The sequence below is a fragment of the Embiotoca jacksoni genome, unplaced genomic scaffold (assembly GCF_022577435.1).
Source record: "Embiotoca jacksoni isolate LCO1_2020_lvr unplaced genomic scaffold, fEmbJac1.0.p SCAF_4, whole genome shotgun sequence".
Lineage (NCBI taxonomy): Eukaryota > Metazoa > Chordata > Actinopteri > Embiotocidae > Embiotoca > Embiotoca jacksoni.
The window spans coordinates 17,301,305-17,317,532 of NW_027185392.1; the positions used below are offsets into that span (position 1 = coordinate 17,301,305).

General features: G+C 42.3%; 1 protein-coding gene across 1 annotated transcript in view; it reads left to right on the forward strand.

The window, feature by feature from the left end:
• Nucleotides 1-16,228, forward strand: part of LOC138208921 (protein sidekick-1-like) — a 239,670-nt gene that overhangs the window by 159,344 nt on the left and 64,098 nt on the right. The window contains exons 10-16 of the mRNA XM_069167153.1: nt 2,036-2,230; nt 2,941-3,057; nt 3,212-3,379; nt 4,899-5,001; nt 5,113-5,286; nt 8,545-8,681; nt 10,008-10,155. Of these exons, the coding sequence (XP_069023254.1) occupies nt 2,036-2,230; nt 2,941-3,057; nt 3,212-3,379; nt 4,899-5,001; nt 5,113-5,286; nt 8,545-8,681; nt 10,008-10,155 (1,042 nt within the window). The remainder of the gene's footprint in view (nt 1-2,035; nt 2,231-2,940; nt 3,058-3,211; nt 3,380-4,898; nt 5,002-5,112; nt 5,287-8,544; nt 8,682-10,007; nt 10,156-16,228) is intronic.

Here is a 16,228-nt window from a genome sequence, read left to right on the forward strand (position 1 = left end):
ACGGGACTTGAGGCTGCTCTTCAATTGGTTGTTTCAGATTTTCCAGACCCTCCCTCTTTTATTGGCAGCAAATCGGTCTTTCAGGTTCACCTCACATCTGCCATGACGTAATTACACGGTTACTCCTGCTTCTTTGTTATCTGACCGGCAGTGGAACGGCAACTTTTAAGTGCAACTGCGGAAAATGTGGTTATTTCTAGGGATGAGACGAGTACTCGGCTGAAACTAGTATCCGGTACCGATAATGTGCTTTTAACGAGCACGAGTATCATCCGAGTAAATGTGTCATTATCCGTGTTGATGAAGGGTTCGAACAGACACTCGCTGTGTGCACACATCGGGGCCAGCTACACACAAAGCCCCGCTTCACTGCTGCAGCTTGAGACAGACACACACTCCGTCAAGTGTCCATCGTCCACAGGAATTAACAACAATTTGTGACTCTTCTGGTTAATTTTCAACCCTGAAAGGAATTCAAACTTTTCTCAAAAACACCATGACCCAGGAGAGGCTGAATGCAGTGGCCATGCTGTCAGTGGAAAAGAAGCTGGTGACTGAGATGACTGACTTTAACCAGAGTCTGTGAGAAACCTGCAGGCCAGAAGGAGAGGAGTGCAAAATGTATCTTCAAGTAGTGCTACTGGCAAGTGTTTTGGCAACATTAGTGTGTTGTGTTGTTTTTGGATTTAATTTCTGGGCTTTGCTGAAGTCAGTTTGTTTGGCCCCCCCCCCCCCAAATTTTTATTTACCAGCCGCCACTGAGTTCAAGTATCAAAAGGTGTGTGGGTGGGGAGTGTGTTTCACATGAAATTCAACAGTCCAACAGCTGCATAGTTTACAGTAAATAATGTTAAAGCCTACACTCTGCTCTTGTTTGTCACCATCATAGAGCTCAGGCCTCCTCATATGACAACTTTTACATCTCAAATGTGGAGTCACTTTCCAGACAGTTTGTGCTGTTCAGGTTATGTCAAGGTGACTCTGTCCAAATCACATAATGTGAGGGGGTTTGAAATCATTCAATATCTGTGTGCTTTACTCTGAAGGCTTCATGAACTGTGACACTGTATTTTTGGCAGTACGAGCACATTGATATGCCGAGACCAAGCCTAAAAATTGCACTTGTTCACGACTCTTGTCTTTAAATGGATTACATGACAAACACTTATATGAGCAGGGCTGGACAGAGCTCTAAAACTGCAGCAGACTCCCCCCACGCACGCACACACACACACACACACACACACACACACACACACACACACACACACACACACACACACACACACACACACACACACACACACACACACACACAGAGTGAGTTTATGTTCCTCCTCAGTAATCTGATACAGTGGCAGTGTAATTAAATAGCAGAGGCCTGAGGGTATGGCGCGAGGGATGGAGGCTCGGAGGAGGTATGAGGGAGGGAGGAAAGACAGAGTGCAGAGTGAGGGAGACAAGGAGGGGGTGAAAAATACTTCACACATGTCTGTGAAAGCTCGACACCAACAGATTGAGAAAAAGTGTGGAATTCATCTCTCTATCTTAAACAGCCACACACACACACACACACACACACACACACACACACACACACACACACACACACACACACACACACACACACACACACAGGTGTGAAGGGTTGAGGCTGTAATTGCAGGAGCCCCCTGCCTGTCATATCGGCCACATTCGTCAGACAGGTGGGTGCCGATGAGGTAGCTGTTCGATGTGCTTTTCTTGGCCACATCTTTTATTCAGAATGTTTTTTGGCCCCTTAGGCCACCCTTACCCTACCACCCACACCCTCCAATCAATATATTATTAGCAGTCATTATGCCCACATGCATATTTATAGAGAGGGATTGGATAACAGTGAGGATTGGAGAAAGTGCGTGTTGCTGTTTTAGCTGGAGTTGGAGCAGTTTGCTGAGCGATGAGGTCAGCAGGCTTGTTATTAAGGAAACTGAAAATGTTTCTCCTCCTGTGTGTTCGTTTTTTTTTTTTTTTCCGTGCACATGCACACATGTAGGCGTGCCCCAGCCCAGGATAGAGTGGTATAAGGATGCCATACCTCTTTCCAAACTGGCCAACCCTCGCTACAAGGTCACCACAGCAACCGGGCTGACGGTGCGCAGGGTGCAGCCGGGAGACGGAGGAATATTCCAGTGCTTCGCTCGCAGCGCCGCCGGAGAGACTCAAGCACACACACAACTCCTTGTCTCCAGTGAGTTTGTCCGACACATACCAATTAGAAAACAAGCTTGTATGTACACACCTCCATCAGACTTGCTTCTTTTGGATGACTTCTCACTCTTTCTATGCAAGTTTAAATCGAATTGTTTTTCTGTCCACCAACTAATCAGCCAATCATTTCAGCTGCATTGTTCTCCTTGCTCCACTTCTTCCTCTGCATTTGGCCTCACCACACATAATAATGTAGCAAGTAATAACCTTTGCTCTAAAAATCACGTGCCCTTTGTGCTAATTTGAATAAAGCTGTGTTGGTGGTTTTACCAAGTATTTTCTACCTGAAAGAAAATTCTTTTTTCTTCTAACATGAAGTGACAGTCAGTGTCAGTTGAGCACTCTACCGTGACTCGATGGTGTGCAGTGCATGTCAGCTGGGAAAGTTTGCACATCCAGTTATATTTGTCTCTGTAGAATTACACTCTGTTTAGTGAGCATTTGATTATAATTAAAAGTCCTCATGGAGCCTCCACACCAGCTCCGTCCACATTTATGCACACACACGCAGCACCATGTAGTGAATAAAGCCCCCATTGATCAGAGGAGGCATTTGTGTTTAGATCAACACTCTCCTCCTTTCCTGTTTCCATACGTTTTTTTAAATTTTTTTTCACTTCATCCACCAGTCTCTTCGTAGCAGTCGTCCCTGTGTCTTCTTTCCTCTCATGCTTTCTCCCTGTGTTTTAGGTGTGGCCCCCACATTCACGTCACCCCCCTCTGACCAAACAGTAACTGATGGAAAAACCGCCTTGTTTACCTGCCAGACGAGCGGAGCTCCAAAACCTGCCATTACCTGGAGGAAAGGTAACAGAAACACACACACACACACACACACACACACACACACTGAGCAAGCACAACAAGACACAGACATAATGTGATTGTAATTAAAATGTCTTTAATGACTTTATTACTTTCCTTCAACTCAAAGATAATTTGTGATTTTCCATCTCTCTAGGACTGCAGGTCTTAGCCAGCGGCTCAGTTCAGGTTGCCAGGTTCACGCTGTTGCAGTCAGGTGGTCTGCAGATTCAACCAGTCAGCTTTCAGGATGCAGGAGATTACACCTGCATCGCCTCCAACTCCGAGGGAACAATTAACACCACAGTTACACTCACCGTCTGGAGTAAGACATAAACACACACGTACAAAAACACAGTAAACAGCTCAATATACATTCGTTAAAGAGACATAAACAGACATGGAACACTACGTTATCCATAGCTGTCCAATTGCATTAGCTCAGCCTTGTGAACAGCCTGTGATTGGTTATGGATGCAGTTGCCTTAAGCAGCAGTGAAATAGTGATTTGATTGGCCGGGTAAGAGGATAATTGATTAGCTGATAAACTTATCGACTGGCTGATTTTCTTTTTTTTACATGCACTGTATCTATGTTAAAATAAACCTTGCAGCTTTAGATATAATACTGTTCAGTTAGATTTGTAGATTTTCTGTTGAGCACTAAGATAAATTGGAGACATGCTCACATCACAGGTGCACACTGACGGAGGTAGAGGCAGAACAGATGCCCTCCACTCTGCATCTGCATTTATTTTTCACCAGTGCACCTTTTCCGTCTTTAAATCATATGCAACGCCTGACTGAAGCAAAGCACCAGTAATGTGGTAGACTCAGCTGTTTTCCACTACATTATAAGTATGTGTGTGGGTGTGGGTGTCTTTGTGAGGCATGCTTGTGCGTACTTCACCTTCAGTAATTCCTGTCACACTAATACGTGGATGCATCAATAAGTTATATTCACAACGTGCCTGTGATGTGCACGGAGCCGGAGGGAGGTACAACCCTAAAGCGTAAGGGCTACAAATCGCTTGATCAAAATCAGCAAAGGTTACACACGTTTTTGTGAGCGCTGGTCCGTCTGCGAATTCTCTGTGGACATTAGCAGACGGCGCACATCAAATTTAGTGTCAAACTCTGGAAATCGGGAACGGAGACCCTTGAAATCCTTCAGGAAGCTCACGGCCCTTCCTGAGGGCGGAACATGACTGTCCAAAACCAAGAAGGCGCATCAAGTCAGATGGTGCACAATCTTGCAAATGTCAAGATTGTGCACCATGATTTTGTCCAACGGGGTCAGACTGTCAACATCGAGTTCTGCTGTGACGTTATGAGGTATCTGAAGGAAAGCTTTTGGTGCAAATGACCTGACCTGTGATGCAAGGGCACTTCGGTTCTCCAACATGACAACACGCCCGCTCACAATGCAATGAAAACGCACATGTTTCTCACCCACAACAACACTATCGTTTCTCCCCACCACTTCTACTGACCGGATTGGGCTCCCTGCTACTTCTTTCTTTTCCCCAATAATTTGTCACAAACGTTGACGTGTGCTCTTTGCTCAGTTTCAGGTGCGTAAAACATTGCTGACGCACCCGAACCGCTGCTCACAAAAACGTGTGTAACTGATCAAGCGACGAGATTTGTACCTGATACTCATTTGAGTTATACCTTCCTCCTGCTCCGTGCATGACGCAGTGCTGTTCATAGTTTGTGCGCAACAGGAACAGTCTCTGAACTTTTTGTTCCACCCTCGTGCATAAATATATTTCGAATCAGCCTCTAAATGTGTCTGTCTCTCTCTTTTCTCTCTTTTTCGGGCCTTTCTCTGTCCCTCTTCAGGTCGCACAGTCATTTCTGTGCCTCCAACAGACCAGCGTGTTATCAAAGGAACCACGGCTATTCTGGACTGTAACGCCACACATGACCCCAGAATCAATAACAGGTACCTGCTCATCAGTCTCTGTGTTTAATACATGCTCATCTAATCTTCTAACATCTGAAATGGCTTCTGTGCTCAGTCTCAAGAAATACACTAATACCTCCTCTGTTGCAGCTTCAAGTGGGATCGAGGTGGCGTGCCCGTCCCTCCGACCAGCGGCAGCCGCGTCTCTGTGCGCCAGGGCTCTCTCACTATTGGCCAGACGTGGTCAGGTGACATCGGGGACTACACCTGCACTGTGACGTCACTAGCTGGCAATGATTCGCGCTCTGCACGTCTTGAAGTCATGTGAGTTCAAAGAATAATTTCTGCGTTGTTTAACAACGCGTTTCATTCTGTTTTTGTTGAGATTAAAGAAATGACACACGAGGTGTCACTGAGCTCCAGGCTACTTGTTTTCCTGTTTCCAGCCTTTCTGCTAAGTAAACCAGCAGCGTGCTGTAGCTTCATATTTTACACTCTGACAAGAAAGTGGTATTAATGTTCTGTTTCTTTATTAAAACTCTAAAACACATGATTTGTTCTGCTATTCATATACTGTATATTATACCTTTTATTAATTTTCAGATAGTGAGCTCATGTTTGATTTTTCATTATATTTATATTTGTCTAACGGTGAATAAGTAATTTTTTTTTCCGAGAGCATACAATTGTTTTTTTCTCTCGATCAAACACAACAGTGATTTTGATGTAGTCGTGCTCAAAACCAGAAGAATAGCAAAATCAATAACGGATTGATAAATTGGACTGATTTAAATTGCAGAGATGATTGACAAGAAGGATGCCGACAAAAAAAAAAAAGAAGAGGGAAGCCGGATATTAGTAATTAGGTCCGTAGACAGATCTAAAGTAACACTTATTATTAGCTAGTTTCAGCCGTTGTCTAATGGAGTAATTGCTTGTTTCTAGTAATAGCCATGTCCAATCATGGGTTACGTTTGAAATTGTAAGTGTCAGTGTGAGTTATTAATAGATTGTATTAATAGTCTAGCTTTAGGTCTCTTTTACATGCAGTACACTCCCTGCTCTGTGAAACCACAACCGCACGGCTCGTCCGCTTTGAAGTTTGAATGCACAGTGTGTTGATGAACATGCATGCATTCATGTGGTTCGGGATGACCAGATTCCAAATGTGTCACTGTGTGTTTGGTATGAGCGGGCATTCCTGACGCTCAGATTAAAACATGCCACACATACCCTCAAGTGTATCGCATGCTCCGACTCCCACAGCCTCATTACAGCCTCTGAGACAGAACAGGTAGTGGCCTATCAGATATTAATAGGCACTTTTATAATATATTTATTAAAGGCACTTATGATATATTAATATAATTGCAGGATAGCAGAGAAACAGCACGTGAGTCCACATCCTTCTGAATTATAGAGAGACGAGAGGTTTCACATGTCAAACTCAGAGGGAGGGAGCAGGTCTGTGTTTACGGCGGTGCTAAAGCATGTGGGGAACCAGGGGATTTCTCTATGTGTGTGTGCGTGTGTGTGTGTGTGTGTGTGTGCGTGTGTGTGGGTGTGTTTGTGTGTGTGTGTGGGTGCGGGTGCGGGTGCGTGTATCCACGTGTGTGACTGACATTCTCGTTAGCTCAGTATCAATGGGTCATAGAGGCTAACAGACGCTGGCGGGTGAGGAGACAGACTAATTACCAGCAGGTTATTGGTTCATCTCCCGCAAGACCCATCCATGTGTCCCTGAGTGTTGTGTGTGTGTGTGTGTGTGTGTGTGTGTGTGTGTGTGTGTGTGTGTGTGTGTGTGTGTGTGTGTGTGTGTGTGTGTGTGTGTGTGTGTGTGTGCGTGCGTGTGTGTGCGTGTGTGTGTGTGTGTGTGAAGGTAGTTGCTCTAACATTCTCTAAGCTCATCCATTAATTAATATGATCATGTCAGCTCTAAAAAGAAAACATCATCTCCCGTTGCTCCCTCTCCGCCTCATTCACTGACTTCCTTGATTCTTCTTTAAAGTGCTCTTCTCCCCAAATTACGTCTTATTCATCTCTCTCTCTGTTTTTCCATCACTTTCTCGGTTAATGCCCACTTGAATATTAAAATTCTGCACAAGCGAAAACAGACACAGGGGAAATATTTTTAACCTAGCTAATCCAAGCACAAGGGACCATCTCTTTTATTATGGTTTCAGTGAAAATATATGTTTAGGTTATTTTTTGTTGTCTGTTATTATCTTCACTTGTGTTATTTCTGTGAGCACCTGTAACCTTCACATAGAGGGACACTGAGATCTTTATTTCCCTGTCCTTCTTCAACCCAACAGTTTTTAAAAGGAGTTATGATACATTAAAATGAGTATAATCAGATATCTGGATTATTCTTTATTGTTTTCATGAATATATTTATCTGTTGCTTTGTTATTAACATGGCATGGATACAGAAATATCCACAAGCGACGGGCAAATGATTGGAAAATAATTTTTTGATAGATGTTGGGAGATATATCAGTGGCGATGCAGATCATGGACAGAATGAAAAATAAGCAAACCACAGCCATATTTAAAAGATATCGCCCATTGGAACTGATCCTGGACCAGACCCAAGAACTAACCTGCGTGTCGGAGCCAACATTATTCCACCACATATTAAATAGAAATAGCAAAACACAGGAAACAAATATCTTGTCTAATGAACAGTCTCTGCACCTGGTCACAGACATGTTTATGAGATTCAAATGCATAAGTGTGTGTTTACTTGATCAGTCACACTCTTTTGTTTAGATGTGGATATTGAAGAAATGGTTTTAATTTTGGAGAATGAGCTTGTTTCCTTTCTTTCTACAAGTAAAACAAAAACTATTCTCATTTCTTAACGGTAAATATGAAGTTACAACCAGCAGTTTGTGACCTTAGCTTCGCAGAGAGACTATAAACAAGAGCAAGCAGCTAACTTCATTCTGTCCAAGTAAAAAAAAAAATCCACCTGCCAGCTCATCTAAAAGATCACTAGTTAGCCCTTTATATCTGGTTTGTTCAATCTGTACCAGTGTGTAAAAACTCTAAATGGTGTCTTTTTTTGCCTCTGCTGACTATTTATTGCCTGGGAGCAGTGACTTTTTAAAATCAAATTAGTCCGAATGTCTGTGGTCATTGTGTATTTATTGTCAGTCTGAGGTTCTGAACATTAATGTCTGACTTAGACTCGAGAATGGAGTTTTATGATACACCGGCGCATCAAGATCAAACAAGTACAGGTTGCTCATAACCTAAACTTCATCAGTTATCAATTAATGATTTATGAAATTTTAACCATCTTTTTTTGTCTAATGTCATCAACACTTGCAAAATGTCTCATGATGTGAATGCAACAACAGTGTAACTATGCTGGTTGGATTTTACATTTGCCACCTTTGTTAGGAGCCAGTCTAGTTGTTTTTCCACAAAGTGGCTGCTCGCATTGGCTTCACATGCACCTTACAGATCAGAGAAAGTGAGGAAAGTGAATGTAATGTTCAATATTTCCTCCCGAGACTTTGTTGTAATAAAAGTCAAATCTAAAGATGTTTTTATTTCTGTCCCTGTCGTGTTCAGTGAGCTGCCACATTCTCCTCGCTCCCTAACGGCTCATCTCAATGACTCCGACTCCCGCTCTGTCCTCCTGTCCTGGCTGCGCCCCTTCGATGGGAACTCCCCCCTCCTGTACTACCTGCTGGAGCTCTCCGAGAACAGTACGTGTGTGTGTGTGTGTGTGTGTGTGTGTGTGTGTGTGTGTGTGTGTGTGTGTGTGTGTGTGTGTGTGTGTGTGTGTGTGTGTGTCCGTCCGTCCCATGGCATTCTTTATAGTTCCTGAGCGGCAAACAGCTGCTCACTTGCCATCTAACAGGCACTGACATGCACTCATTTACAAGAGACGGGCATATGGAGAATGCTGTTGCAGCGTAAATGTACATGCAGGTTCCCTATAAATAAACTCTTATTTCCCCTCCCTCCTTTCCCCTCTCTCCTTCTCTGTGTGTCTCATCCTCTCTCAGCTGCAGATGTTGTAACAGCAGGCTGGCTCTCTTTCAAATGAGAAAGAGAGAGGGGGCGGGGGGTGGGGGTGGGGGGGGCTGAATGACAGGAGAAGCAGGTTGGAGGGAGATGGCTGTAGAGCCGCTCACTCCTGTCCTTCTGTAAGCTAAGGGGACGTTTGTGGTGAGCGTTAGTTACGTGCACAGCCAAGCACTTGACTGTAGGAGCTGGACTGATGAACAAATATCAAATGTTAATCCTCATCCTAAATCTGTAATTGTTAAAGCGACAGCGTGAATGTGAACGTTTTCTGCTGTCAGCATTTAACAGCTGCTCTGGTGTATCTACAAAAATACACTAAAGTGAAATTAAAAAAAAAAAAAAAAGTATTATCATGGGAGAGAAAAAGGAAAATGTGGCAGGGAAGAATAGCAGGGAGAGATAAAGAGAAAGATGAAGAATGCAGAGAGCCTAAACTTCTGGTCGATTGCAGTGAAGGATGAATCCAGACGGTGAGGAATGGATTACAGTTTTGTGCACAATGATTACATACTTTGTGCCTGTTATATATTAGATTGTTTTGTATTGTATTTTAGAGAGAATGGGCCGCTATAAATACAAAGTACTTTTAATGTCAGACAGTGCCTCTAATACATTGGGCTGGCTTAAAATGGCAGACTATCCCTCTCACTTCCACTGATACACGTGTGGCTGGTGCGATAATAGGGATAATAGTGCATCTGTCTGTGGTATCTTCAGCAGGAAGACTGAAAGATAAGCAGGCAACAAGCTGGCAACAACATACACCGCAGCATCTGTGCCTCTTTATTAATCCTCATCTTCCCTCCAAACTTCCTTGCTGCATCTTCGACTACTTCTTTCCTGTATAATTCTTTCCCCCCCACCCTCCCTCTTTGCCACTTTTATCTATCCCCCCCCCCCCTCTTTACTTGTGATTTATAGGTCCTGAGTGTCCCTGTGTTTCTGTTTGTCCTGCCTCAGCCAGATACTATCAGCCTCTAATCTCTGTGTCTTGTGTCTAGACTCTCCATGGAAGGTCTACCTATCAGAGGTTGATCCTGCGGTGAGCGAGGTATCAGTGGGTGGGCTCACACCTGCCAGAACCTACCAGTTCAGACTCTGTGCTGTCAATCAAGTGGGCCGGGGTCAGTACAGCGCTGAGACACAGAGGTAAGACGCAGCCAATACTTCACAATACTTCTTGTGATGCAAAACTACTATCTCACTGATGTTTTCCAAAGAGCGTGAAACCAATTTTTTATGTAGAACATGCTGTGATTTGTGTGAAATAGAGTTTTTTTTTTTTTTACTCTGTTCCATCTCTGTGTAATAGACTTGGTCACACTGCCTTAAACAAACTGGGAATGAATAAAATGGAACCTTTCTGCAGTCAAAAGGCAGCATGTATGCACCCCACACACACACACAGTTGAGTGTGTGTTGTCGTGTGTGTGTGTGTGTTGTTGTGTGTGTGTGTGTGTGTGTGTGTGTGTGTGTGTGTGTGTGTGTGTGTGTGTGTGTGTGTGTGTGTGTGTGTGTGTGTGTGTGTGTTGCCATTAACATGGACAGGAACATAGGGCTCAGGATGGGGATAAAACAGGGACGGATTCTAACAAGGCAAGAATGGAGAGACCATCCCTTTTTGTTTAGAATCCATTTTCTTTGCAATGAGCAATTTATATTCATCACATCCATGCTTTAGATGTCTTTGTGTGTGTGTGTGTCTATTGCGCTCGGTGAACTCCACAGTACAAATGATGAAATGAACTGCTCTGCATGTGTGTCTGTGTGTTTTTAAAAAGAGACTGTGATTTGGCCTGAAAAGCAAATAGATGACTGTGCAGATGTTTTATGTGTGCATGAGCATGCATGTCTGTGTCTGTGTCTGTGTTTGTGTTTGCGTGTTTGTTCCAAGAGAAAACACTAATGGGGGTAATTATGATGCCTTAGCACTAGTAGAACTGCGTGGAGTGAGAGAGGGTTGGAGGAGGTGTGGCGCGCCTCTTAATAATTTTGCCCCCGAGTACACACATACAGCAAATCTCTGACACTCGCACACAATACAAAAGATGTGGTGTCGACACACACACACACACACACACACACACACACACACACACACTCATGCAAACATGGTTTTGTCTGACTGAAAAGACTGACCGTTGCTAGATGCCAGTTGTAATTCTGCCAAATAGACTCAGCAACAACAGTAGCTGTGAACGCTGCCATCGTACATTCACACACCTCAGATTACAGACTCCTTTCAGTTTCCTTCCTTTCAGCTCGCTCTTCATCTGTTACCTGTTCTACTTTTTTCTGCGCTGACTCTTTTCCTCCTCTGTCTTCTTTTTAGTCAAAGTCTTTCTCACTAATCCCCCCCTCTTCTCCTTGTTTGTCATTGCTCTTCTTCCTCTCCTCCTGCCTGCGCTGGTGTTTGTGTCCAACAGCCATTCTGCTTCTCAGCTTTCCGTCCAAAGCCGGTTGTTAGAGGCTCCGGAGAGTAGACAGGATTGATCTCCCTTAAATGAAAGACGAGCAGACAGACAAGCCATCACTGGTCAGCGTATCAGAGCAGATGGATACGTGCAGCTCCTATGTAACCACGCGCACTTTTGCTTTTCATCTGCTGGATGAGACACGAGCGGTCTCAGAGATGCCAAGGCGCGTGGTGCACGTAACACACAGGGAGAGTGAGGCTGAACAAAATGTCCTGCAGGAGCTCGGAGTGCCAAGTGAGAAGGATGACAAAACGCAGTAATGTGGACAGAGAGTGGAGAAGCAGCTTGTAATATTGATGACAAAAAGCCTTTATTAAAGTTTGAACCTCCAGCTGCTTCTGCACTCTCACACTTTATCCTCATCCTAATTAGGATCTTTGTCATAATCATCGATTCATACAGGTTTTCTGTTTCTCTTTGGCCCCATCAGTTCATTGCCTTTCTTTTCTAACCTCTGTATTCAAGACGAAGCAGAAGAAGAAGCATTGTGACGAATGGACATTAACCAAAGGTGTCCGTGTATGGAGTCAAATCTGTAAAACATTACTTTTAAATGCAGAAACTCTATTGAAGACTCCCATGTAGGCAGACTGGAGTGTTTTGCAAACACTGACTTACTCATGCATGACCAGCACTCACACCATTACCATCTTTAAAGAAGAAGCGTTTGCAGAGAAGAGACAGATTATACATAAATGTCTTGAACCCCAGGTGTCATCAGGAATTTAAAGCATCTATCTCCATTCTGTTTACTTTAACCCTGCTTTTTATCCCAGCTGTTCGGACTCAACCAGAACACATTTAACTCTGGGTGTGTGATAAGATACTTTCATCTATTCATCTGCTTTTATTTCACACAAACACAGAGACACACATCATTTTAAAAAAAATAAGGCTTTAAGAGCTTCTTAAAGAGATTAAGATTTATAGGAAATGTGTCCTGTGCTTTCCAATTTAAATAATTTTAAATTACATATCTGTCTCTGACTCTGGCCGCACTGAGTGATTTATTTACTTTATGCTATAGAACAAAAATGTTTAAGTACTTTGCTCAGCTTTTTCCTTTTTGCAAGTAACACACAAGGAGAATGTAAAGAAATGCAATAAAGTTAATTTCTTATGATCACAGTTTCTGTATATGCTGTGTCAACATTAGTCGTCATTTTTGAAAAGCTACAGTTTAATTAAACATGGGCAAATCCTGTAGATACCAATGATGTGAGTGAGAGATATGTTTGACACATAAATTTAAATGAAACTAAACCCAATAATGCATGCTTTGAATAAACTGTACAGGTATCATCTTTTCACTATTTCTAGCATTAACAAATACGTTTACAGGCTGTTAAACTATTATTTTGAATAGCTTTTGACACAAGCTTCACTCAAAGTACAACAAGTCAAAGACAAGTAAATCTGTATCAAAACACTAAGACTGAGACAAATCTGATCATATCTAATGTAATTTGTGCAGATCTTTTTGGTGTTTATATTGTTGGAGTATGTTTTAACATCAGATGTTGACTGAATATTTGAGGTCAATCTGATAGATGCATATACACAAAAGTCCTTTTTTTCTCACCCTATAACCATTATAAATGTAAATTTAATTACTCTAGGCTGAATGAAATTCCAAATCCAAGGGTGGATCAAACAGTCACGAGACTGCTCCTGTTGCATGTGAACAACACTGTGACGCACACAGAGGAGGTGGGAGCTGTAACCTTAACCTTAACTTTTAGTATTTTAAGTTTTGTCGCTTGATCAACAGTTACGCGCGATTTTGTGACCACGGCTCCAGTGCATCGGCCTTTTTTCTCCGTGGACATGAGCAGAGAGCTCACATCAAATTTTGTGTCAAATTCAGAATATCGGAGACCCTTAAAAATCTTTAAAAAGTCTACAGTAATGAAGCAATGAGGTGTTCTGAGGGAAAATCACGATTTCTTTGGCATCCATGCAGTTGTGCACCCTGAATTCTCCCTCAGGTTCAGACTGTCAGCACCGAGTTTTCTGTGACGGTTTGAGGCGTCTCATGAAAAACATTCGGAAAACAACCTGAACTGTGTCATGATGGCACTTGGTTTCTCCAACATGACAACTCTCCTGCTCACAGCACGTTGAAAACGCACAAATTTCTCACAAGCAACACAATTGTTGCTTCCCACCACCGGTACTTACCAGATTTGGCTTCTTTCTGTTCTCCAATGATGTGATACAAACATGTGGCGCTCTGCTAAAGTTTCAGGTGCTTACAGAAATTGCAGATGCGTCGGACTAGAGGTCAGAAAAACGTTTTTAACTTACTTAGAATAAATATAATGGTCATAGCTTCTCCTTGTTCAGTACATGTCATGGTATTGCACACTATTCACATGCAACAGGAGGAATCTCTGGACTTTTGGATCCACTCCACTTCCACCTTGAAGCCCTCTAAACACCAAATTAACTGCATTTTATGATATTTACATTTGCTTTTTCACTATTCATCAGAGTTATTGAATTAACCTACAACATAGCAGGTCAGCCTATTTTCCATGAAGATGAATAGATGAGCATCATGGCTGTGCCCTGCAAATTATTTCAGTATTGTGACATTTAATTAGATGATCAAATTAAAAAGGACCAGAAAGCTCTGAAAGCAGAAAAGGATCAGTTGTTGACGATTACAGATTAAGGTGGTGTTTTATTGCATTTCTTACACTAAACCTCATCGTTTGAACCAAACACTCAGTGGCCTGAACCCATTCACTGAATCACAAACTCTTTTGGCGAAACCATAAACTACTTTCACCTAGTTAGACACAATTTGCAGATCTCATTGACTCTAAACACATTCTCACATTTTTCACTGTGATGCACTTGTGGTGCATAATAGTGACCACAGGTAGCACAAGTTGAACACAATTAAGGCACAAGTGTCAGAGCTTAAACACAATGACTCAAAACTGATCACACTTTTTGCAAAAACCAATAAGTCAATTCTGAGTGCACAAGTTTTTCATATCAAGAAGGAAGAGTGGAAGGTGGAGGAAGAGGAAGAGCAATTGCTAATAAGAGCTATATTGAGTCATATTTATAATGTGTGTCCCTACCATCTTTTTTTGTTGTTGTTGGAGATTGTCTTCTTATTCACACAAAAATAAATGTCCAATGTAAAAAATGAGAACATTGTTCTCTTAAACGCAATCATTTCGCACCTTTGAACCAGTTCCTAATAGGCAGTGATCAGTTCTGAAGTATCTGTTAAGTAATGAGGCTCAACTGAAGTTCAGAGTCAATCAGGAGAAACTACTCTCAGGGAAAGGCTGTTCCTCCATATCACAGATGAACTAATGAGTCCTTAGTACAGTATCTCCTGTTCTCTCGTACTACAGTCCTCACATTTCAATAAGTATCAAATCATTTGTCATTGGTCCCTGAGAACTACTCACATTTTTGTAGACTGTAACTGTCTCTGACATCCACTGATTACTTGATGTTGGTGAGAACAGCCTTGAATTTGCCAAAGCTGATGATGATGATAAACTGATGGACCTTGATGCAGTGTTTTTTTTTTTTTTTTTTTCCTTTTACATGAAATTCTTTTTTATTTTAAATCTGTAGTTTTAACAGTTACACATACACTGAGCATCTGCTGTCACATTAGATTAGTTTTAAAGTGTTATTGCTGGTATGCACTTAAAAAAAATGCCATTGATGGATTGCGTAATATGACCACAGATATACTATTTATTGAAATGACAGCCGTAAAGCACATATGCAGAGGGAAATATGCGCTGCAGCACATTTTGATTCATTGTGAGAATACGCTCAAAGTACGCTCTCTATTTCGTTGGCGGAGTCTCTTTAGTGTGTCAACCCTCTCCAATTGTGCATCTTTTAACCTCTGGCAAAACAGCAAAACATCTAAAGAAGACAAGAACTAAAGTGCCAAACAAGACAAAAATAAGCTCATCTATTCCTCCGGTTGCACCCATTCACATCTCACCTGTTCTCTCTTTCAATGTATTTCTGCTGCTCTCTGTTTATATCGCTCATTTGTACCCCTGCTGAATCAAAATTTTACTCTGGTGTTTGAATAGGGACAGACTTAACACCCCAGTAACACCATTCAATTTCAGAGTGAGTGTATGTGTGGATTTAGCCAGAAAGCCAGCAGGCATTTAACTGTGGAGAATGACACAGATAAAAACTTTTCCTAATTCCCACACAGCATGGGGAATTCACAAAATGTGGCCCCTCTCTCACTTTCTCTCTCACACACTGGAAAATATGTACATTTCCTGCAGACAATGTCCTCTTTTCCTTAATAACAAGGGACAGAGAAAGTGTGTCACACTGTGTTAACTGAGTTTTGGGCTGTGTTTGTTTTGTTTGGTTGTGGAACATGTGTGAGTGTTTGTTGGATGTGAAGTTTTTGCATGAGTAAATTGGTTGAGGGGGCAGGGGGAGGGGGGGTGTTATATATTTAATCCCTGGTGTGAAGTTGATGTCCTCATGCTGAACCTACTGTGAAATATTTACTCATAAATGGTTGGGATGGAATTAAGGCAATTCACAAGGAGTTTCTGTTATGGAGTGGAAGTGTGTCAGTGTGCATTTGTGCGTTTTATTCGCAGTCAAACAGTGAATGATTGCATCTGTCCAGTACTGTATGGGCGTGCGGGTGTTTGTGTAGTATGAGTTTGCGTATGTGTATTAATGTGCATCATCAATTCCAGTCAAAAGCAGTGGCATAGTTG